Source organism: Culex quinquefasciatus, chromosome 3, assembly GCF_015732765.1.
Source record: "Culex quinquefasciatus strain JHB chromosome 3, VPISU_Cqui_1.0_pri_paternal, whole genome shotgun sequence".
NCBI classification, from domain to species: domain Eukaryota; kingdom Metazoa; phylum Arthropoda; class Insecta; order Diptera; family Culicidae; genus Culex; species Culex quinquefasciatus.
The window spans coordinates 191778687-191804975 of NC_051863.1; the positions used below are offsets into that span (position 1 = coordinate 191778687).

At 36.1% G+C, this 26289-nt stretch overlaps 1 protein-coding gene across 1 annotated transcript in view; it reads right to left on the reverse strand.

Moving 5' to 3' along the window:
- The window catches only part of LOC6031047 (RNA polymerase II degradation factor 1), a 41536-nt gene extending 15532 nt beyond the window's left edge, over positions 1 to 26004 (reverse strand). The window contains exon 1 of the mRNA XM_038261931.1: positions 25583 to 26004. Coding sequence (XP_038117859.1) covers positions 25583 to 25675 — 93 coding nt within the window. The 5' untranslated portion in view covers positions 25676 to 26004. The remainder of the gene's footprint in view (positions 1 to 25582) is intronic.
- Positions 26005 to 26289: the final 285 nt, after the last annotated feature.

Here is a 26289-nt window from a genome sequence, read left to right on the forward strand (position 1 = left end):
CACTAAAGTGCCAATAACTCCCTTTAGATTCAACCAATTGGGATGCTCTACCCTGCATTTTGTTGCATTTTTAAGCCCTTTCAGATGCATTTTGAATTTTGAAATTAAATTGAATTTTGCCCACGTTACAGCCTTTTTACGATTTTTAACGTTTTTGAACCTTTAAAGTTTGTGTCCCGATTTGCCCCGCTTCCCGTTGACCTAGAGTGCTCATATTTTGGCCAGATGCTAGTTTTATATGTACAAAGAATTCCTGAAAATTTCAGACAGATTGGTGAGGTCGATGCGAGATGGGTATGCTTTGCTCGTGGACTCGCTCTTAATAACTCGTCAGGGTTAACTCGGATCGTTTTGCGATCTTAAACAAAGTTGTTTGTGATAAAATTTTACTAAAGAAACTCACACTTGACAATGATCCGACACATTTAACGCCACTTTTTGGCAGAATTTTGAAATTTTTGCTTTTCTCCATACATTTTTTCGAATTTTCCCTTACAAGTTTCAACGATAAAATGCAACCCTTAACCCTTAAAGGGTTACATACATGTAAAATATCTCAAAAATTCATATTCTCGATTATTTTTTAAATCCTTTCAAAAAATGATCTCCGATTACTCCTAAAAGTTTCATAAAGATATTTCGTGATGTAAGTAAGTCGAAGACGATTTAAGTTTAAAGTTTTGCCATGCGCAAAGCGAACCTTCAAACTTTGTGAGCGTTTTTCTCAAAACACCGAGTTGATTTGCGGGTGCCACGATATCTCGAGATGGGATGGACCAAATTGGCTGAAATTTGGAGTGAGGACTCTCAAGACATATCCCGTGTGCATGACGAAGCCCAATTTTGAAGGTTTTTAAAAAATTACAAAAATCAAAAACTGTTGATTTTTTATATGAAAAACAGAAAAATATTTTTATCTTTTTTTAAAATAAACTTTTTGAGAATCGACCTTCGTCATGCACACAACACTCGTTTAGTGAGTCTTCACCAAAATGTTGAGCCGATTTGGTAAAGGCAGTGTTGAAATATCGTGGCACCCGTTTTTTTTAAACTGCCTGCTAACTTAAAATAGCTATATCTCGGCAATGGCACATCCAAATGTCTTCATATTTATTTTGCTAATAGATGGAAATGTATGTTTCAATACCCTAAAAACAGATTTAAAAAAAAGTTGAAATGTCTGCTCATATCAACCTCTGACATTAACCCATTAACCTATTTGGCTACTTATCTTTACCTAAAAAATTGAGCCAGGTCGATTCTTTTACGATTTTCCAAAATTTTCATTTTTTCTTGTCACCCTAGTGGCCACGTAAGTCGGGAAAGTCGGAAATTAGCCAAAAAAATCGTGTTTTTTAAATTCTTTTTCTAACATGGAATTCGAGTTCTGCGACCCCATTTTAGTCAAATTTGGATAGTTGATTGCCTTAAAAATAACTAAATGCTCTTTTTCAATATTCCATCACCGCCATTCAGGACGCCATCTTGGAATTGAATTTTTTTCCATATTTAAAGTATTATTTTAGAAATTTGTTGTTTAGTTTCTAAACAACATTTTGATTTATTTAAAACTTTTTTTCGATGGTTGATATTATCTTTTAAAAAGAGTTTTCTGTTATAACCATTCATTAGATAAAAAAATGCTATTATCTCAGTTTCTGGAAAGTTCGGAAAAAGTTGGGCAATTTAATATGCAATTTGAGTGGTCACCCTGGCTTTGTGTCATTGCGCAACATGATTTCTATTACAGTGTGAATTATGTAAGAACCCTTTAGAAATGTAATTATTTAATCTTGGATTGATTAACAATTATTAAATATTGCTTTAAGAAATTATTGCCTTCCTCACCTCAATGAGGAAAGGCTTTAAAATCACTCGAAAAACGAACTTTTTTATTTGACCTCGTAGACCCACCTTCACGTATACCTATCGACTCAGAATCAAATTCTGAACAAATGTCTGTGCGTGTGTCTGGATGTGAGTCCGTGCACCGAAAAATATGCACACGATTACCTCCGGACTGGCTGAACCGATTTAGATCGTTTTGGTCTCATTCGATCCGTCTTGGGGTCCCACAAGACCCTAGTTAATATTACGAAGTTTAGAAAAGTACTTCAAAAGTTATGCTAAAAAAAACGATTTTAGCTAAACTTCGGAAGATTGTAAAAAGGGTGTTTTTTGTAAGAAAACCCATCATATATATATATAACTATTAGAAAGGTTTTTAAAAGACCTTTCCAACGCGTTAAAAAGATTGAAAATCTGACAACCCCATCAAAAGTTATGAGCACTTAAGTGTTATTTATAGACTTTTTTGAAGCCGAATCTCATATATTTTGATGAAAAAGTTGTCCGGATCTATCATCTTTGTTGGATAGGTAATCAAAAGACCTTTCCAACAAGCCCAAAAGATTGAAGATCTGACAACCCTATCAAAAGTTATAAGTACTTTAGTGTTTTTGATACACGATAATTTGATAAAAAAAACTTACTTAATCCACCTATGTGGTTGGAGCCTTCCTCACAACAATGCTTCCAAAAAGTACATCGATATCACTTAAGTGGCCATGTCTCGAGACAGGGTTGCCAGATCTTCGATGTTTTGCACTCGTTGGAAAGGTCTTTTGATAACCTAACCTAACCAACAATGGGTCGGATGATGGACCTGGACATACATTTACATTTACACACATTTAAGTGAGATCCGGCTTCAAAAAAGTACATCAATATCACTTAAGTGGCCATATCTCGAGACAGGGTTGCCAGATCTTCAATGTTTTGCACTCGTTGGAAAGGTCTTTTGATAACCTAACCAACAATGGGTCGGATAGTGGATCCGTACATAGTTTACATACGTTTAAGTGAGATCCGGCTTCAAAAAAGTACATCAATATCACTTAAGGGGCCATATCTCGAGACAGGGCTGCCAGATCTTCAATGTTTTAGACTCGTTGGAAAGGTCTTTTGATAACCTAACCAACAATGGGTCGGATAGTGGAGCCGGACATAGTTTACATACATTTAAGTGAGATCCGGCTTCAAAAAAGTACATCAATATCACTTAAGGGGCCATATCTCGAGACAGGGTTGCCAGATCTTCAATGTTTTAGACTCGTTGGAAAGGTCTTTTGATAATCTAACCAACGATGGGTCGGATGATGGACTCGGACATAGTTTACATACATTTAAGTGAGATCCGGCTTCAAAAAAGTACATCAATATCACTTAAGTGGCCATATCTCGAGACAGGGCTGCCAGATCTTCAATGTTTTGGACTCGTTGGAAAGGTTTTTTGATAACCTAACCAACGATGGGTCGGATGATAGACCCGGACATAGTTTACATACAGTTAAGTGAGATCCAAATATATGTGAAAACACATTTTTATACATAACTTTTGAACTACTTATCGAAACTTCAATCTGTATAAAACTCGATCTATGGGACCCTAAACCAAGTCGAATGCAACAAGTTCGGGTCAAATCGGTTCAGCCAGTGCCGAGAAACATGAGCTAGTTTGTTGGTCACATACATACATACACACACACATACACACACACATACACACACACATACACACACACATACACACAGACATTTGTTCAGTTTTCGATTCTGAGTCGATATGTATACATGAAGGAAGGTCTACGACGTTTTTATACGAAGTTCATTTTTAGAGCAGGATTATAGCCTTACCTCAGTGAGGAAGGCAAAATTAGTGTTATTTATACACTTTTTTTTAGGATGTGTAGTGTCTTTACTTTATGAATGGCACCAACCACCTAAAGGTGGATTAAGTAACGTTTTTATTTAAATTAGGCGTTTTCTAGGATGTTTTATTTATTTTTTTTTTTTTTTTGTAAAATTTGAAATTTAGGTATGATGATTCCGCAAACTTTGAAAATTTACAGCTCGAATATTCACTGAGCCTGGATATCATCCAGGCCATCAAAAGCTGCAAAATCTCGTTGTATCACAAGCCCTCGGCACGGTACAACACTGGAACCAGTGTTCATAAATTGCAACCAAACACGCTCGGTTGTTGGTTGGCACGGAAGTAGTTATGTCAACATACCAGCTGTGACCGACCAAGGGAGACGCCCATTTGTGCCTGTGAGTTATAGCTTTCTGAATATCTTCAAGCTAAATCTAGTAAATTATTAGATTTCGTATTATTCGTCAAAGAAAATTGCGTTTCAAATTTGTGGTTGACATTTCTTGTCTTTCAAAACATGATTTAGGAATGCTGAGCCAAATAAATCATAGCATTTAATGTTTTCAGATTCAAAATGACAAGCGTTAAATGTGAATACACAATCTACCGAAAAAGGGTTGCCAGTTCCACCGACGATGATGATGATGACGAGACGGCTGACCGCGTCGTTCCGTTCGTGCGATCCAAACGATGCCCATGGTTATGATTATTGCCGGTGATAATGATGATATGTAAAAATTGTACGTAATTATCCGTGATGGCGAGAGGCAGAGCGAGTAATATGCGGCATATTAAATTGGCTGTCTCTTTCTGTATTGCGTTATGATGGGCCACTTTGGCGGCACAGTGCCGGCCAAAAAGGTTGAAAGTACTGCTCTTCACCGCACCCAGAGAGACTGTTATGCAAATATATTGTAACAAAATTCATTTGACCCTAAACGAGCTGAACGGAGCGTTAGGCGACGAACCGCGCCACATTTCGAGAGCTGCTGCTGTCCCCAGGTCAAACTTGAACCGTATAATCATGCTGCGACGACTGTTGCCCAATTGATCAAAACGGCACAGACGTCGTCAATCTCTCACGCTCTCAAACCGAAGTTGATCGATCGATTATCGGAAATGATTCCCAACAGATCGTGTGCTGCTGCTGGGGTGGTACGGCGTTCTCGGAACCACCCCACAGCTCCAAGATGTTGAGGAGGCGTAGCGTTACGTCAACAGTCAAGAAGACGGGGTAGATCACGTGGTCCAGCCCGGCTGGCGGCGGAATCGTGAGATCTACATTATACGTGAAGCTGCGCCGCGCGGAGCCTCCAGCAGATATGGGGGTGTCCATAAATCACTCGGCCAGAGATTGGCGCACGCTGAGTGACGAAGACTAATTACTTCCTACCGAAGTATCATTCTCGTGCGCGCATATGATCATGATCTCCCGGGCACTACATTGTAGCAGACACACAAAGAGACTGTGTGACTTGGCGAAATACCTCACGCCGTAGAGCTCCAATTCTTGGAGGGCTATCAGAGTGACTAATGCCTATTTGCTCGGATTTGTTAAATCTGGAAGATTGCTTCATAACTCCGCTCCTTTCGAGATCTCCCCAACTCCACTAAGATGTTTATGATGATCGCGGTTTTGAAGTGAGAGGGAGATTCCCAGCACGTACCGCGACGACCTATTAGAAGCATAATAACTTGATCCAAACGCTCACCTTCAAAGATCGCTGGCAACAGATAGATCACTCCATTCTTCTGCCAGCTGTGTGCTATATTTGATGAGAACGCTGCGCTGCCCTAATGATGATGACACACGCGTCGAGGATCAACCGAAAGCTGAATAGCTGAGTGAATTCAGTACGGTGCGGACGCGTGTTTACGTGCTTCGCATAGCAATTGCGTTTAGAGAGTTAGTGGGGTAATTCTTCGCCCAAAGTGGCTAGACGTGTCTGGTGGGGTGAGGGCAGGGTTGAAATCGAAATTTATCACGTTATCTTAAAGTTTTCGTATCTCTGTTTTGCTGGTTTTTGAACAAATGTCACAAAAATTGGCCGAATGAAGAAGAAAAAATGGTTTGTTTTGAATTTTATTGCAACTTGCAATACTTTTATTTCAGACAAAACAAAAGTTTTTTTATATCATCATGATATAACATCAAATGTCCATATTACAACTGGGAAGGGGTACATCATTTATGTCAGAAAAATGTGTAACTTTTCTGGTCTAATGTCACTTTTCAGCCTAAATTTAGGTAAAATTACATCATAAAAGAGGTAATTCTCAACCCTTTAAAATTACACCTTCCAAATTTACACAAGTTTTGACTGCGTGTGGAACGGAACAGAAACAAAAAGTGGCGTTTGACGTTTCTTCGCGCGATGCTTGTTTCCAAATGTTTTGAAAAAAAATAATATGATTTAAAATTGTTCATTATAATTTAATTATGTTATATTATTTTACTAGATCGAATCTCAAAGCGCCGAATCTTGAAACGCCTTAAATTGTAAACAGTGTATAACACAAAAAAAAATATTTAACGCTCAAAAAAAAGTCGGAATTTTTAAAATTTAAAAAATAAAATATTCAAAACTTGAGAAATTGATGATTTAAAAAAAATAATAAAGGTTGTAAATCCAAGTAGGGTAGGGTAGTCATCAATGAGACACTTTTGGTTTTCAATTTTCAACGATTTTTCTAATTTTTTCATCAGCATGTTTTAATGAGCTTTTTGTTGCATTTTCTTTCTTTTAATGTGTTCTAACATTGACCAAAATATGAGATCGATCCGACATCTACAGCCAGAGTTATTCAACTGTCTCATTGTAGACGCACTTGGCAGGAACAATGAGACAGCTGGGGAACAATGAGACACTCTACGAAAATCAATACTTTTCTAGTAAAACATCATGTTTTTGTATTGTTCCATTACAGATGACTTGCCTTGAATATTTTAAAGCAATTTTGCCAACATGAAACTTTAATTAACAAAAGTTAAACTAAAAAGTATTTAAATTTTGTAAAATCCATTTATTTATACTAAATAACTTTGTATGTCTGATTAAATGATGTTAAAACTCAATAAATATGCCAAAAATCACTTTCAATTCATGTTTTGAAAGATTTACATGGATTTTGAAATGTTTAATGAAGAAAAATCAAAGTGTCTCATTGTTACCCATGGGCTAAAATGAGTGGGGAACAATGAGACAGCCCTGGATTCTGGGTATATTCTAAATTTTGGTCAAACCTAATGAAAGGACATTGTAGCCCAACTCAATCCCTATGGAACGTCGAAAGAAATTTGAAGAAATATTAGTTTTGGTGTAAATGGCAGCCTACGAGCGAAAAAGTATTTTTTGTCCATAATTTACTTTAACACCCCAGAATCAAACATTTATGAATAACTTTTCAAGGGAGCGTCCATAACCAAAGCCACTAATATGGCAGACGTCTATCCAGTAGACTCACCTGTCCCCCAAATATGAGCCTGATTGGTTGAAACTACGACTTGTGAGAGCCATTTTATCATTGTTCCCCGTGTCTCATTGATGACTACTCTACCCTAAATCAGAAATTTAGGAAAAAAACGAATATTTATAAATTCAGAAATAAATTAATTAAGAAATTTCAATATCAAAAGATTCGAAATATTCTAAATAAAAAAAAATCAGTAATTTTAAATTCATAAACAGGAGTTTATAATTAAGACATTTTTAAATTGAAAAATTTTAAACCAGAAATTCAAAAATTCATCACAAAATTTTAAAATTTTAAAACTAAAAAAAAAAACAAAATGCCATAAAAAAATACGAACAAATAAATTTTGGCATTTATTCTTTTAGAATTTGAAATTTTGTGATGAATTTCTGAATTTTAGGTTTAAAATTTTTGAATTTGATTTTTTTTATTTAAAGCTCTTGTTTATGAAATTAAGATTTCAGATTTTTTATTTTTACATTTTTAAATCTTTAGAACTTCAAATTTATAAATTTATTTATTTTTGAATTTATAAATTTTCGTTATTTTCTAAATTTCTGATTTACTGAGAATTGAATCCGCTTAAAATTATCAAATTTGAAATAAAAAAAATTACATTTTAAAATGTATTTATAAACATCAGCAATTTTAAGCGCTAATAATTTATTTTAATTTGTGAATTGGAATTGAAAGTTATAGATTTTTACATATTTATGATATTGGAATATTTTTATTTTTTTTATTTCTCCCCAAAAAATCTCATTCGCATGATAATAAAAAGAATGCGCCAATTTTGTTGATAGTGTTCCTATTCCTGCTCCGTGATAAGCTTAAAGTAAAAAAAATGACAGACAGGAATGTTGATCGTGGTCCGATTATTTTTACAGAAAACGCGTTTAAATCTCCTTCAGCATTAATATTTTAGAAATAATTGTTAAGTCAGAATGAAATTTTGAACTGTAAAGTTTCAATAAAACAAAAGTACTTTATTTTTTTCAAAAATGTATTGGAATGATAATTTGACGGATTTTTTTTTGAATTTACGATTTATGTTACAACAAAAAAGTAAAAACTTGCAAAACACATAACATGGACAAAAAAGTTTTCCACACTTTTAAGGGTGCACATCAACTAAGGAAGTTGTTGTCTTTTTATTCCAAAATTGATAAAATGCTGCAACAATATGATTGTTTAAATAGTCAAACTTTGTTGTAAATTATCTTGTAGCAAGTTCTTTTAGGTATAAATGAAAAAATTATTGCGATAGTTCCAAAAATCTTGGCGCTAATGCCCTGGTTGATGTGCACCGTTAAGTTGAACATTTTAATTGATAGATCCAATGGAAAGTTAGCCAATTTCATTTTTTTAATTGCTTTAGCAAAATTGATAATTATTTTGGTTAAATTTGGACCTTTTGTTATGAATATCATAAATGTTTAAATTTAATTATCTGTGCAGGAAGATGAAAATAATCTAAATCCAATATTTTTAATCGGAAATCTGGCGTTTTTTTCCTAAATATAAAAGTTTCTTCAAAAATACTTGATTGTCTCAGAAGTCACCCCTGATCGGTGGCAACCCTCCTCACGGTTATGCGGTTCGCGTGTGCTTCATTATTTCAATCTTGGTTAAAATGATGGAACTTTAGCGCTGCTGCATTGATCGTCTCTGGCAATATTTATGAAAAGCATTACGAATTCGGTGAGGTCTGTCTATATTTTTCGGTTAGCGTGTTTCTAGAGCACGCGCGTGTGGTTTTTTTCAAGCTCGCTGAGAGGATTCTCGCTTGAAGGCACGACGACGACGGCTGACTTGGCATTTGCATATTCCGTGATGATGTTCTTGGGAGCAAAACGAACAAACGGAATTGCGCAATCGAGCTGCTGCTGCTGCTGATTGGACGGTAGCATCTCCGAACTGACCTTTGCCAAACGCGAGCTCATCGTTTAGGGTTAATAGGGTTCTCAGAAGATGACTTTAGGGTTTTCTTGTCATAATTCAACATTAAAATTCCTTTTCAATTTCATGCTCTTGTTTGCATCCACTAAACATTTCTCGTTTCGCCAATTGAGCTTGCAGAATCCATCTCCGGAAACATCGAGGAAACGCATCCAATTTCCTCATCATCCGCCGGTATTTTCCTCTTAAGCGTGGCTTTCACGCTCAATTCGATTAGCTCGTTATGGAGTTTTTAAGTATTTAACATTGAAAACAAGATTAATTGCTTTCGCCACACTGGCCACTCAATCAGACGCGGACTGGCCGGTTGGCCGCGGGAAAAAAAGTGAAGTTTCATTTTTGATTTCCATACCATACCGTGCGGCTTCTTACATCAACCGTAGAGCGTCGATCTTTCTCGGATTGCATAATTATTGAGCCACTCTGACTGGGTACAAGCCCAAGAGTTCTGAATATGATGCGCCGTGAATAATTCGATTTCTGAGCTGGCCAATAAGTCATTGAACCTCCCATAATTCGAGCTGAAAATGTCAACTTCCCATCAATCAGAAAGGACTTGCGTTCATTAAAAGCTCATTTACACTCTCTGTGTCGCACTGTGGACGACTGACTGATGTTCCGACCTTCAACATCTTGGCGGTGACTTTTCACGAAGTGATGACAGAATAAATACACACATGGCGTCGACGGATTTGCTAAAAGCTCAGCGTCGGTATGTTTTGCAATTAGTAGACCTGTGCTAAGAGAGGCTTCTACCGCTGCTGATACACTGTGAAAAAAATATGTGGAAAAAGTTTGATTTGCACCATGCACTTCACAGAAAAAAAAATCATGGTAATATTACATCTGGGAAGGGGTACATCTTTTATGTCAGAAAAAAGGTGTAATTTTACCTCTGGAAATATGTAATTTTACCTCTTTTCTGGTGTAATGTCACTTATTCAGTCTAAATAGAGGTAAAATTACATCATAAAAGAGGTAATATTCAACCTTCCAAAATTACAGCTTCCAAATTTACATTATTTTTTACTGTGTTCTGAATATTACATGGAATACCCTTAAAAATTAATTGAAAAAATCACACAACATTTCAATTTTTTTTGATTGTGTACCAAGAAATTTGGTAACCTTTAGCGCTTAACAATTTCTTGCTCGTCAATTTGCTGCAGGGCGCATAATTTTGGAGGTAAACGTGCTGTTGAAAATTGCGTCGAGGTGTTTGATTTGGGTACAGCAATTTGTTTGTTTTGCGAATTGTGACGGGGTTTACGCAACGGAGCTTGTCAAAACAAAATAAGCAAAAATAAAAACTACGTTGCCTAAGGGTAGAGCCAAAAGAGGCTAAAAAAAAGAAAAACGCCCTGTTTTCAAAGCTTTAGTACAAAATTGACAGTTTTTAGGTAACTTTTTGAGGACAATGAAAAATATCATATAAGTGTTAGCTTATTGAAGTCCCACAACGGAATAGCTTAAAATAGTGTATCCGTTCCAATGTTTTTAATATTTTAAAACTTTTAGAAATAATTCTTTTTTTTTTTCAATGACTAATAGAAATTGCAAGCAACACTATATGTGATTTTCAAAGAAATATTTTGATCGCATGTTGTACTTTTTTATGAAAATAAATTTCCTAAACTGTTGTCCTGATTTGTGCTTGAGAAAAATGATAAAATATATTTTTTAAATTTATTTATAACCATTAATATACGTAAATGTAATACCACTTAAAAAAAATAACATCAAAATATTTGAAGCCTCCCCAAAAGCCAAATTAATTCGATTCAATTACGAAATATTAAACTGTTCATCTTTTTCACAAGCAAATCATAATTTTCAGCCCAACATTATTTCAAATTTCGGGAAAACCTAGACAAAATAAAAAATTCCAGGCATTTAAAAATTCCTGGTTTTGAAAATATCACGGGAATTTCTTCCCGGAAATTCCCGGGATGGACGCACCAAAATACATTAGCTGAAATTATTTAACAACGCCATACTTGTCATAAAAGAATCCTATTGAGGTAATGGAAATAATAACAAAATACAGTCAGAATGGTGATATTTTCATAATGTTTTATGGAGTTTCATAATCCTTAAAAAAATCTGAGAAAAATATTTATTTATACTGAGTTTCAAAGTAAAACTATTGCATGTTTGACTTTCCTCCTCCTAGAATTTCACTGGAGTTGAGACAATGTATTCAGAAATGCTCGATTTTCAAGACATTTTCCAAAATCAGTTTTGTAAATTCTAGTCATAAAATTGTAGGAAAACATGCGTTTGAAAAAATTTGATTTTTACTTACTAAATCTATACTCTTTTTTAAAAAAATTAAGAGTTTGTTTTCAACACTGGCCTTCAGCTAATTTTATTAGATAAATTTGGTCTCAATTAGAGGTGGGCAAAAAAAGAGCGAGCCGCTCAAAGAGCCGACTCACTGAAAAGAGCGAAAGAACCGTGGCTCACAAAAAAAGAACCGCGGATCTTTTTTTAACTTCGGTCTATTGAAAGAACCGGCCCAACATGGCATGATATTTGTTATAAATAAAATTTATTGAATTTCCAAAAAATGTAGTATTAAATTGGTTTTTGAGTATTGAAAATATAATTTCAAATATTTCAATGCCTGTAAAAAAATCAAAAAAAAAAAAAAGATTTTTTTAAGCAACATGAAAATATTTTTAACTTTACTATTGATTATAAATTAAAGAATTACTGGAATACAAATCTGAGCATATCAAATTGCATAATATTATCAAAAATCTTCTGAATAGTTTAGAGATTTTGGGGAAAAAAAATCCTTCTGTCCAAATCAACTTCAGCTTTTATAGACTCTATCGATTAAATTAGAATGTAGAAAAGAGTTCACAGAATGTTTTCTCCAAATAAAATATCAGCATTAGTTCAATTTTTGCAGAAATAGACGCAATTTTAAAATTAATAGCATTTTTTTTTTCAATCTTAGATTTAAGTTTAAATACCATTCAATTACTCAAATGTTTAGGTTCGAGTATAAATCTTGACATAGAGACCGCCAAGACCTATGGTTTTCAAGGACCTCTTCTCGTTTTCAGTTTTATTTTTTTTTTCAAATAATTTGTAAAAGTCCAGTGTGAAATAACTTTTAAAATCACGAAAACGAAACTATTGGCAATACGCCCCCCGGGGCATGGCCTTCCTCTAACGTGGGATTTCTGCTCCAGCGCCTCTGACGAGACAGGAGAAACCGGGACCGACGTTTTACTTCACCATCCGATAGAAGCTCAGTGGATAAGGCGGGAATCGAACCCGCGTCTCATAGCATCATCGGGATCGGCAGCCGAAGCCGCTACCCCTGCGCCACGAGACCCACTAAAAAAAAAAAATCACACGATTCTTAAAAAAACATTTTCATCAAAATTTTGAAAAGGAGCGAAAGAGCCGTTCAAAAGAGCGGCTCTTTTTAATGAGCGAACGAAAATGAGCGGCTCCTAAAAAAGAGCGGTTTTGCCCACCTCTAGTCTCAATATTTTTCATCGATTGGGACAAGCCAGGACGGCTTTTGCTCTATGAACAACTCTACCTCTAGATTTTTTAAGGGTTCTTAAACAAAATTACCATTTTTTGCTTTTTGGGTGTTTTTAAAACCGTCTTGAGTCAGCGGTATTCAAAAATACTCAAAAAGCAAAAAAATAAAATTTTGTTTATTGGACCTTTTAAAAAAATGCAGATTTGTTTGTTTAGTGTTTTTTTCTTTTCTTTTTACATTTTTTATGAAAATTTCTTATTTTCAATCAATATTTTTTTAGTTTACTGGGTGTTTTCATTATTTTTCCAATCATTTATTTAATATTCTTTACGATTTCCACAATTAATGCTATAGAAGTACTTTTAATGCTGCAAAACAACTGTAAATACATAGTCTGAGAGACAGATCAATATTTATTTACCAAATTTAATTGACCCCTAAAAAATTTCATTTTTCAAAAAAAACAAAACATTCTCATAAAAAAAATAATTCTTTTCGATGTTTTTTGATGATTTGGTTGCTAAATTAATCTTTCTTCACTTCTTTTTCGCTTTATTTTAAATCACAAACATGAAATCAGTGGAAGAGAACCACAAGGAAGACGGCAGCTTTTTATTTAATCATAAAAAATCCGGCTTCTTGAAAAATATTGGCTCAGATGCTTCGAAAAATGTTTGAAACATCATGTTTTGTCCTTTTCTACACAGAAAAAAAAATCATGGTAATATTACATCTGGGAAGGGGTACATCTTTTATGTCAGAAAAAAGTTGTAATTTTACCTCTGGAAATGTGTAATTTTACCTCTTTTCTGGTGTAATGTAACTTTTTCAATCTAAATTGAAGTAAAATTACAACATAAAAAGGGTAATATTCAACCCCTTCTCTCTGATTCAACCTTCCAAAATTACTGCTTCCAAATTTACATATTTTTTTTACTTTGTATCTCTGTGTTTCTGATGTAAGAAATATTAATTAAAAATTTCTTAAATTTGTTTGGGTCATATTGGCCCAAAAATCATTTTTTTATCAAGCCTATAATTTTCGTATCATTAGACAAAAAAATGATTCCAAAATTCATGCCTGAAATGGATGGAAAATATTTAAATATTTATTTCAGCAAAATGGAGTTATTTATCGTTTAGAACAAACTGAATCTATTTTTTGTTGCTCAAATGCTCACGTTGCGTTCTGGAGCACCAAATTTATAAGTTCGAAATACTGGTGAGCGTTCCAACTCAAGGCTCAAATGATATCAAAAGATTTCTTGTTTAATTATTTTTGCATTTTGGTGCTTTTTCAAGCTTTCGAAAAATGGTTTTGGTTTTTTCATCAATTGTTAGGGAAGGTACATTAAATTTTTGGCTGTTTGAATTTTCAATTTAAAATCTGAGCCTCCAATGTTCTCATTAGATTTATAAATAAATAATAATTTTCCATGTATTTTCACATGTTCCAATTCAACACACGATCACTCAACTTAGAATAGATCATCAACATCATGGACATTGTAAGCATCAGCCAAGTCAATGCCACTCGCTGCATACACACAGCAAAAAAAAAAACACCATCCGACCGTCCACTTCCCCAAGATCTTCATTACCATTAAAGTAACAAGCACACCGAAAACGACACCGACGTCTCCCATTGCAAATTCGTGTCCACCACGGCGGCGGCGGCGATCGCTACGTCGATCGATGGCGAAACCCTTCGCCGCACCGCTTCAGCTCATCAACTAGAGAAGCGAACTGCTGCAACATCGCAGTTCCATCAGGTCGTCGTATGCGGCAATAGAATCGACAATCTTATTGATTCTTGACGTGCCAGAGTGCTCGGTACAAGTGAAGGCTTGAGAGACCCTCTCGTCTATAGGGTGACCCAGATTCCAGCAGGTCGTGAGCTAATGAACCCATCGCCGATGTCAAGACGATTCTTGAGCGCGCAGAACATGAATTTCAATGTTGATTCGCGTGACACTTGGCATCGACAGAAGCGCCTGGAACGTCCACGATTCTTGACTAATGAGATGATCGGTGATCGCCGAGTGGCGGACGGACGCATTACTTTTCGCAGCTTGCCAATTAAATCGATCTCCGCGCGTTAGAATTACACACACACGCGATCACCTTGACGAGCGGATCTCGTGGTGGGTGCCGAATATGGGGGTGCCAACAACGGGTTTGATCGACGAAAACGTTGCAGTTTTTGATGTACGGTAATTCCACACTCGACTCTCGACTCGAAGTGATCGTGTGGTGGTTGATCATATGTGGCCGAAAATGGAATGTTGGTAAACAATCGATCGTTTACGGTGTTCATCTCGTTGCGTGTACCGCGACCTCCGTGATCGCGGTGAGGTGATCTTTTTAGCTTTCCGTTCGATTCGATTTCTCCTTCGGCAGTGCAGTGCTTCAGCTTAGCGCACTCTATGGTAATATATCTTTCACCACCCCCTCGATCCTGCAGAGCACAACCACCTTTGGGTACATAAATTGTACTTTCGCTCTCGACCATATCCGCGACGACAATTTCAAAAAAGCTGGATATAATAAAATAAAACTAAAATAAACCGGTCGCCGGTCGCCGCCACTTTCCGGGGTAATGTAAGCGTGGGAGTTTGGCGAAAATAAAAGACTTTTACTTTCGTTTCCTAGCTGCCGACCGACCGGGTAGCCCGCTCCCATGATGATCGCGATTTCTTTGTCAGCGGTACGATCTGCAGCAAGCCTTAAAAGCGTAACGACTTCATTGTGCCCTTAAAGTGGCGATCGCCCAAATTCCGTGTAGCACTCATTAAGTTTTACGTACAAATCTTATCTATACAAAGTGACAGGTTCTATGTCCTGTTAATTTCAAATCTCACAACCTCAATACCAAAGGTATTGATCGTGTTCAAGAAATCTGAAACGCTATAAGAACCTTCTCGCGCTTCAAAGAACACTCGTTATCTCCCCAGCTATTACGGCGAAGAAGACCCTGACATTTTTTTTTTTCTCGTTGTTGTCTGTTTGGCTTCGTGTCTCAATTCTACCCAGACTCATCCCCGTATATCGTAGCCGACGTTGGTCACGTTCCTCCGGACGCCGGACTATGTGACCGGAAAGCAATGACCGGGGGATGGTTGTACACTCCAAACTGACTGATAGCTATGGTAATTTCTACGTGAGGCTAGGCGTCAACAGTGCGGAACAATGGGAGGGCAGAGGGAGGGTTTTTTTTTTCGCGAATGTGTTACGCAATTTGGTCTTAATTGGAATTTAATAGCTGTACGGACAGAATTTTTGCGTCTTCTGGGGGCGTATGATTGTAGCGGTTATCGTGACTACACCGTAACGCGCGCACGCGCAGTTCGTGACGGTGCATCATTTTTAGCACGAACAATTCGTCGAACACAGGAGGAGATTAGGCACATTTTGTGCTATGGAATGTAGCGATTCTCGATCAGTAGTTCATGATGCAAATTGAAAACAACTGGGTTTAAAAAAAAATGTTGTTTATACCAGTTCTCAGTTTTCTTCTGATATTTTGACTTTCTCAATAACTTTTCCTTCATACAGCAATTCCCAACGAAAACAGCAAGATTCGAAAAAAAAAGTTCTCTAATCGAGCTCAAAATTTGTCTGAGTGTTCCTTGGTCGAAACAATTAGACCAAATTTTTTTTTGTTTGGCCATTACGGTAATCCGAAAAATGGCCATTTTCGTCGATTTTCGCAAAAACCACATTCTTCAAAAAAAAACATAACTTTGCACCATTTCAACTGATTTTAGCTACATTGGACACACACAAAAGGGTATTAGATAGGCTTTCAAGAAAAAATAGTTAAAAGCTTCTAATATCTAGCCTAACATTTGAAAAGGTTGAATGAAAATTTAAAATGCTGTTTGAAGTTGCATCTTTCAATTACGAAAAGGGGGTTTGTAAACAAAGAGCCAATCCACGGACGTGAAAGAGATGAACTCTTTGTTTTTTTTTTGCCTTTCTTACAAAAGAAAGGTTAAAGGTTTGCTTTTGGAAAAACACTTTTCTCATAAATCTAAAAAAATTGTGCACGGCGGGGAATCGTCCCAGAAAAAAAATCCTATTGCTAATTTGAAGGTTTTGATGCGCTCTGTCGATTGAATTCTGACCCTAAACCCGGAACTCAAAGCCAGGCTGAGAGCTCTTTTTCTGAAATACTTGTTCGATGTCTGTATCCGCTCTTAAAAATTTGTGTCTTCCATCATTGGAAAACCGCTCGTAAAACCCACAATTTTTATATTTCAGATTTGTAGCCGTGGGGTCGGAGACGAACATTCTATTTTTCGATTCACAATTTTGGACCAGTTAATGTGGTCAAAGCCATTTTTAGAGATATTTTGGGACAATTTTACGGATAACACTATCAAATTAAAAGAATTCAGTTTCAAACAAAAAACTTACTAAATCCACCTATGTAGTTGGTGCCTTCCTCACTCATAACCAAAAATGGGTGATATGATGGGGTTGGACACAAATTTCATCTATTTTTTAGATCTGGAATAAAAATGTTCATAAATTTCACTTAAGTGGCCATACATCGAGACAGGGTTGCCAGATCTTCAATGTTTTGGACTCGTTGGAAAGAATTTTCGATAACCTAACCAACGATGGGTCGGACGGTGGATCCGGACATTGTTTACATACATTTAAGTGAGATTCGGCTTCAAAATATTACATAATTATTACTTAAGTGGCCATATCTCAAGACAGGGTTGCCAGATCTTCAATGTTTTGGACTCATTGGAAAGGTCTTTTGATTACCTAACCAACGATGGGTTGGGTGATGGATCCGGACATAGTTTTCATGCATATAAGTGAGATCCAGATATATGTGAAAACACATTTATATATGTATGTTTTGAACTACTTATCGAAACTTCAAACAATTCAATAGCGATGTATGGGACCCTAAACCAAGTCGAATGCAACCGGTTTGCCAGTGCTGAGAAAAATTGGCAAGAATTTTGGGAACATACATACACACACACACATACACACACACAGACATTTGTTCAGTTTTCGATTCTGAGTCGAAAGGTATACATTTATATAGGTCTTCGAGCTGTTTTTCAAAAGTTCATTTTTTGAGCAGGATTATAGCCTCACCTCAGTGAGGAAGGCAAAGCCATTCGAAAACATGCGCCATAAACTGCTTGGGTCCAAAATTTGAAGCTGTTCCAAAATTTATTTCCAGAGATATAGCCATTTAAGTGCTTAACTTTTTTTAACCCTATTTTTCCCTATTAAATTTTTGGTTTTATACAGAATCATAAACTGAATATCAAATTCGAAGTCCCGGCTCGTTCTCGCTCGACAAGTCGTCAAGTCGATGCATAAACACCAGCACCCAATTATATTGTGCCAAAAAAAAAACTAAAATTGCAATCCAAAATTTGGTGCTCAAAAGTTGGCACTTTTTGTCATATCAAAATATTATGAAAAAAATCAAAGTTTGTCAAAATAGAGTTTTTTGCCATTTTTTATAGATTGTAACTATTATTTATTAATTTTTTATTTTTTAATTTTTTTTTTGATAGTCATAACCTACAACTTTGCCGAGGACACCCAAATCGATCAGAAAATCACTTCTACGGAGATGCAGATTTTCGAGTGTTTTCATAGCACTTTTCTATGGACAACCCCCTAATTTTTATAGAGACTTGTATGGAGAAATTAATGATGCAAAATGGAATACTCAGACATGAGGAATCGATAGACAAAGTTTCATACAAATAATAAATACAAAAATTATTGGCTATGTTTTAACCCTCTACTGTCCAAAATTGTCGTTTTTAGCAACTTTTGTTCTACGAAAAACTTTACTTGTCTTGTTTTATGTTTTTCTTGTTTAATTTTTAGTTTTTTAATATCTTGTTTAGTTTATGTTTGTTTTTGGTAGTATTTTGCCTATTCTACCACCTCTTATCATTACATTCTGCCTATCTAATTTTTTCATGTTTTTACAGACACTTTTTCAATTTTTTGCTTGTTTTTCACATTGTTTGCTATAAAATGGCACCATTATCATTTAAATTGTTTAAAAATGCGTAGAGGCATAGTCTGCGACACTAGAAAAATTAATGCATACTTCTTTTTATTGTAAATATTGGAAATGTTAGTTTAAAAACACAGCCAAAGCTGACCCCTAAAAAATGACATTTTTTGAAACATTGGCAAAGTCACATAAAACAAGTAAAACATCCAACCCATATATTTTCAAAAATTTTAAGAGTTCTTCTTTCCAATGCATTTGGGCGAAAAATTGATTTTTGGCGATTTTTTTAATTGAAGCCCGTCTAAAGGCGGGGTTGGGTTGTAGAGGGTTAAACATAATAACTAAACACGGTTAATTTATGCTTAAAGTATGTAAAATATTTTTTTTAGAACAAAGTTTCTCAAAAATACTTAAAAAATTATTGGTTATAAAACAAAAATTTTAACATTTAAGAAATTAAGATTTAAGCTATATTTTTAATTGATTTCTCATAATTTGCTTTCCTAAAACTTTGAGCAGTTCACTTTTACGTAAACAAATATTGACTAACCAAACACCCCACAAACTTCACCCATAATGAGTGTGTATATTGAAAATAATTTGCCAAATTGTTTGCCCACCTCAAATTCGGTACGACCAAACATGGCAAAGGGGCCACCCCACAAGTGGGTCGTTTATGCAAAATTACGCCTCGGCATATTCATAGCTTCATTAGGCAAATTTGAGATGTTTTTTTTTCTTCTTCACTTCACCAACAACTGGAAGTGCAACAGCAAAAACGTTAACCTGAAAAGCCGCTCGAGGTTCTCAAGCGTTGGCTCGTCACCTCACACAAATGGATCGCGCCGACTTATCTCAACAAGACTCAAAAGCTCGACGACGACGACGAATCGAAAGGATTTCAACAGAGTCGCAAGTGACGAACCTTCACCGCTCACTGCTGCGGCTGCGACTGCAGCTGGCGTCGTCGTCAGCAAGAATTAACGCAATTCATGGTGCCCAAAGTGCCCTTCAGTGGTTTCCCTTGCCTCGTTGGTCACCAAGAAGAGGTCGCTCCGTGTTTTTATATATTTAGTGGCGGTGGCACTAAATTGGAGACAATTACTTCTTTTTTTTCAGGTACTTTGCCGAGCTGCTAATTGGTGTGGCGCCCTGCTAGGGGGATTTATGCGTCCGCTGAGCTGTTGTTTGCGCAACGTACGGACAAAATATGAAGGAAAAATTAAACCTTCTAGATTCGGTGTGCATAAACAAACAATGGCCATTATGTTTCTGCTTAGGGTGGCAGTCCAAGGAAAATGCACGCCAACAAATGAGTTTTCACCTCGACGCCTGCCGCTGCAGTTTTGGTGGGGGGGAAAAAACAATAAACCGACTGCTGTGAAGGTTTTGCGGGGAGAAAAGTTATGCCAGGCTGGCACGCAAATTCAGCAAAAGTGGGCACCAGACAAAACTAGTCGAAATTATTATTGAACGAAACAATGCGAATCAGGTGTGCTGAATTCGGTTGCGTTTTTTCGGCCGGGGATAATTGTGATTGGTGTTATGACTGAATCGCTGTGCTGGTTTCAAGAACGATTTAAATCGGTATTAGAGCGTGCAAATTGGTTGAAATGTGTTGAATAATTTTTGATTCCTCATTCGTGTCTCTAACGCTTTGGCAGAAGTTTAATGTTGTAATAGTTTTTTTTGTAATCCATCAAAATTTAGATAATTTTTGAATTTTATGTTACATAATAATAAAAAAAGCGCTGATCAATTCTCCCTACGAAACGCATGATCGCTAATAATTTTGCAAAGTCATTGTGCTAACTCACTGTAATTCACGTAATCAACAAATAATTTGCGATCATTTAATATTCAGAAAAACTACAAAAACCTCCTGACAGACCGGTAAATTTCCCACAAACCTGCATGACTAAGCATCTAATTTTCTCCCTGCCCAATGTGGCTTCAAAAATCCCCTCAATTTCCAGTTCAGCAACAACAAAACAAAAGTTCAAAGCAGCGTTGTCATAACAGATAATTCTCCACTGCACCAGCGATTAACCTTTCTCTAATTTGCCTACAATGACAGCCATGATCAGCGATCAGTCTCGACTACGCCGAGGGAGGTCGTCAAATCACCCCCGAAAAACAAAGTGTCGTAATGTGGACCTCTCGAAAGCTTGTGGGAAAGCTCGTGCGCCTTCTCGGTGGAGCTTTTACTCTCAATTGCCAACCCCCGTCGGGGTGTACTTTTCAGACTGAAACTATCTTTTCTTCTTTTCTAACTTCTCTTCTTCTTTCGCTAACTTTAGATGCCATTTTAATAAGCTTCTCACGACACACAGATGCAAACCGCAGAGACATCGTAAGATTACCTAATTAATCAACGCCGAGCAAAACTGCACCGAGCGCCGCTGCCTTTATTGCAAGATCTCTGCGAGATGCAATTTCAAAACTTTCGTAACGACGAGAAAAGACCCACTTTCGAGGGAAAATGGCGCGTTACATCTGCCGCAGCATCTTCTTTCCCCCTCCCAGCGCATCATTAAGGCTGCCAAGTGAAAGAAGTCACTTTCGCGAACGCGCCATGTGACAACAACGTGAATCACGATTTTTCGCGTGCGCGTTTCCAAAACATGAACTCAGTGATTAAATACAGCTCTAACCACCAGTAGGCGATCGATGTCGTGACGCACTTTGAGAAATTGGGGTGTTTGTAGCCCCTGGAGGTGACACTTTCTTGTTTTTTGTTTTTCTTGCAGTTTGGCCGCAGAAAGGAGTGGTTTGGCGATTTGCAGCGAGATTTGTGTGCTTTTGTTTTTTTTAACTTTGGAAAGTTGCACGCGAGATGTCACAATTTTGTAGAGCTGGGGAAACTGCTTTCTTGAAAACGCGAAAAGAAGTTGACCGAACGCAATAGTGTGACAGTTTTGACACAGTTTTTTAATGATTCATTGCCAATTTATTTTACTTAAAGAAAAAAAACATCCACAATGTCCTTTAAAAATGAGTGATTTTTTTCCTTTTAAAATGAGTGAATGTTAAAATTTCTGCTATATTGTAATAATTGTTCGAAAATTTACAATAAAAAAAAACATTACATAATCTCTTCAGAAATCTTTATATTTTGTCGAAAACCCTGAAAGGTTGAACCTTTGTTTATTCGGAACTAAATTTCCCATCACACACATCAATTTGAAAAAAAAGTGCTGATTTCGGAATTAATTTTTCTTCAAAATTGAAGATAACACTTTGAAATTGGTGAATTATTAACAAATTTGGAAACAACTCAATGTTTAAATATCCGGCAACATTGATTTTATCCGTATGAATTTATAAAAATTTGCTTTCAAACATCGAATTTATTTGCCCACTTTCCATTAAGGTAATTATTACCTGATTTCAGATGAAAATGTTTTTTTAAGCTGTAAATTAACATCCATGTGCTGATATGCCAATATTAGGTGCACGATAGAATAAGATGCCGTACCCTTTTTTTTAATTTTTTCGGAAATACGCTGAGATCAGTTTATTTGCCGTAACTAAAAAAAGTAAAGAAGCTGTCAATCAAGTAGGTGGATTTTTTTTTTAGAAAAGTTCAATCCTGACACGATCATCCAAAGTCCTTTGAAAAAAAAAATACTACGGACAATCGAATCATGAAAATTTTTTTTAATTGTTTTATTTTTTGGGTCATTGAGATAAATAATAAGCCCAAAAATGCTCTAAAAGGATATGTAAAATCCAAGATGGCGGGCAAAATGGCGATGATGGTGAAATATTGAGAAAATGTATTTGTTGAAGCAGGAAATCAAACACTCAAATTTGACTGGTGGCAGAAATGGTAAGAAAACGAAAAATACGAGGAAAAATATGTCCTAAGATAACTTCGGATAATCCAACTTCAGATAATCGAAGATTTGGATAGTTGAATATTGACTGTATAAGAAATCAGTTTGAGAATTTTTTTTGTGACTTTCTATTTTCTTCTAACATTGATAACCGGGGTCACATTGATGGGATGAAGATTTTATTGCAAAATTAAAAATACGAATTAAATACAAACAAAATGGCTTTCAACCATTTTTTTAAAGTTCCAAAAGTTAGTTAACTATAATTATGGAAACATTGTTAAATAGGATTATTTGAAAACTAGTGTCATGTTTTTCTCATTGAATATGAGTTCGAATCGGAAAATGGACTGCAATATCGGATTCTTTTGACAACTAAGAACAGCTTACATTAGTTTCCAGGTTACACGTTTTAAGTATTATTGGAACAGAAATCAAAATATCATCATATTAAAAGGTATTTTTAGTAGAACAATTTGCTACGAAAAATTGTAAAATTAATCAATCATAGTACAGTTGATTTGCTATGAAAAAATAATTTCTTATGAATCTTTATCAATTGTTGAACTTTTTAATTGCTAAACCTCAAGTTTATATAAATTTTATTAAAAGTTAATGAGTTTTTTTTCCAAATGATGCTCACTTTTGGGCTGAAATTTGTAAGAAACACAGTGACTATCAAAGTCACCCCGGATTTTTGAAAATCAATTTTCAACGAAAGCACTAGGGGAACTATACCCTTTCTCAGCCTATTTCTATTATCGGCCTATCAGCACTTTGATCATGAATTACAGCTTAAATAAAGTGTTTTTGACTGTTCCAAAGTAATAAATAGTTCAAATAAAAGTGAGCAAGCAACTCTTTATTGTTGATACATCTGTAAATGTTGATTTTATAGCGAAAACTGACAAAAGTGATAAGAATTGGTCGAACGGCTTAGAGTGATTAAAATTAGTATATTTCCCCTATTGATTAAAAACTAACATTTTTTGGAAAAAAATACATGGAAAATTTGTGACCTTGCCTACACAGAAAAAAAAGTTGAATTTTCGAATGTTGAAAATTTGGTAGGTTGAATATTACCTCTTTTTTGAGTAATATTACATAAAAATGTGTAAAAATGTAACCCTGATGAATATTCATCAAAAACTGATAAAAATTCATCTTTTTTGAGGTAAAATTAATATTTTTTAAACACAAAATCTGTCACCATTTCCTGATGAATATTACCACCATTTTTTTCTGTGTAGTCCTTGTTTTAAAATATAAATTAGGAAAAAACTGTTACCTATTGAATAATACTCGAAAAATAAATTGAAATTCTATCAATGATTCCCCGCTTTACGGTATTTAAAAACATTCAAAAAGCAAAACATGAAAATTTTGTGTATTGAAGCTTGTAATTTAAATGTATATTATGTTGAAAAGTGATGTTTTAAGCAAAAGTTGGTGTTTTTATGGGCGATGTTATAGTTACATTTTATAAAACCTTTCGAATTGGGTACTCTTTACACTATTCGGCAAAATATTCATGAACTCTAAAGGATTTGATCAAAATATCGTTAGTTATGTAATGCCAAAAACACAAATCCATCGATTTTACGGGTTGAAAACCAACGGAACACAGGCATCCGAGCCTTTTTCACCTGAGTATTTCTTATGAGTGAAATGTTTTGACAACTCAAATCCATTACGCCATCAATTTATCTAGGGAGTCTCGAATTCTAACAAATCGTACTCAAATTTGGGATTTGAGCTCTATAACCATCAAGATTATGCCCGGTAATTTATGGAAAATGGCAAACCGTAATGAGGGATGACATTGGGTCATACAAATTTCAGTATTTACTTTCTTTGATACCGCAAACTAAATTGCTAATTTCAATTAAATTTTCAAAAATTTAAAGCAAAAAGTATTTAAAGCGTTTTATACAATTACTTTTCCCAAAGTTTCACGCCTTTTTCCAACATGTGGTCCCATAATTTAAAATTTCAAAAAAACATTACAAAGTGTAGCTTACAAGTACAAGTTTTTTTCCAACGAAAAATCTAATGTTCGGCCATTTTTTGGCAAATTCTTTTTAAGGGGGTAAAAATGTGCAATTTTCTTATGAATATATAAGAAATATTACCGTCAAAATAAGAAACATAAATAATCAAGCAAGATTTTTCTAGAGAAAATATTTGTTTCCAATGCCATGAGCAGCTGAATATTTAAAAATTTCAAAGGAAAAGAAAATATCTTACATTTTTAAGAGAACACTAGATCTTCTACAAGATATTCCAGCATCTCTACCAACCGATCTACCATTCAACTTGATAAAAAAAATCCAAGATTGATTTCACGCTCGCTCCGGAACACTGGAAATGGGGGGGTAATTTTCCAGTTAACCAAAGCCTTCCTCTAGTCTTCATTAACCTCCTCTCTCGCAGGGGTTGAAAGGTTGCCCCTGCCTCCCCGCACTGGATACAAAAGAAGCCCAACACTTCAGAATAATGACTGAACACAATTCAGCACAAAGTGCCCATTAAGAAATGCACAAACTTTTCACGCCTAGGTAAACAAGCTGGGGCCAGGGCAAAGAAGGCTAACCCATCGAACCGGAATGTGATTATCTTGAAATTATCGCACAATTATGCTGCGCTGCTGCAGTTTACACTTTCCTCCAACAATTGTTAAAGCTCTGTGAGCCCATGTGATGCTGTGTGTGAAAGCTGTGCTGCACCACAACAACGAGCGCAACAGTGTAAACTCAGGTGTCCCGGACTTGGAGCCAACCATTTTTCAAGGTAGTCAAGCATTAGCATTTAGCCAGCCTCATCATCATCAGCACGAACCAGCGACGAATACGAGTCGCGCGCGCTCAATGGATTGACCTTAATTCCATCGGAAAACAATACAATTAAAACTCATCGCGGTTCGAAGAACATCGCGGCGGCGGTTGGGACAGTCATGCAAGTTTTGCATTCGCCAAATGTGAGCGCTTTTCCGGCCATTAAAGTTTTCACTTTTTTCGTGCAGCAATTTTCCCCTAAAAAATCATTCATGGTTCAGATTGGTTCAGGACACTTACAGGTGGAGCTTCGCTCGTCGTGCTGTACACCTCGGAAGCGGCATAGTCCTGCTTCATGGTGACCGCCATCGAATCCGGTTCCTTCTCCATCATTTTGCTGCGAAACTTGTTCGACTTCGGCTTCTTCTGTCACAAGCACACACTTGTTGCACGCGATTTCCGGTGAACAAACACTCGCACTCGTCCAACAAAAAAGGAAACCGTCAACGACCAACCGGATGTGGAGCTAATTCGCGCCTTATCGAGCTTCCGACGAACGAACGATCGACGACAACTGTTTCCAAGAATCTTTCGCTTTTCACTACACCTCGTCCAAGTTCTTCTGGAACGTAGAAGGGTAGAAGACCTGCTGGTTGCTGCTGCTGGACGTCCGTACTGGTGAACAGTCGCGAAACGTTTGAATTATTTTGAAATAGCTCTTGAACAATATAATAAGCGACTGTGGCGCGGTTTTCTGCCTTCTGTACACACGATCGCGATCACACACCGACAGCGACGAGACTCTCACTCATACATACACAAATGAAGCAGACAGCAAACTTGCATACGAAAAGGTAAAGTTCGCCGGAGTGCAGCGGGCGAGCGCGCGCGGAAAACGATCGTGGAACGTTGGAAACGACTTGGACGACGACGTTGTCGTGATCGTGATGTTTGCATATACAACAAGCCCAAGTCGTCGTCGTCGTCGTCGCAAAGTGAAGAGAAAC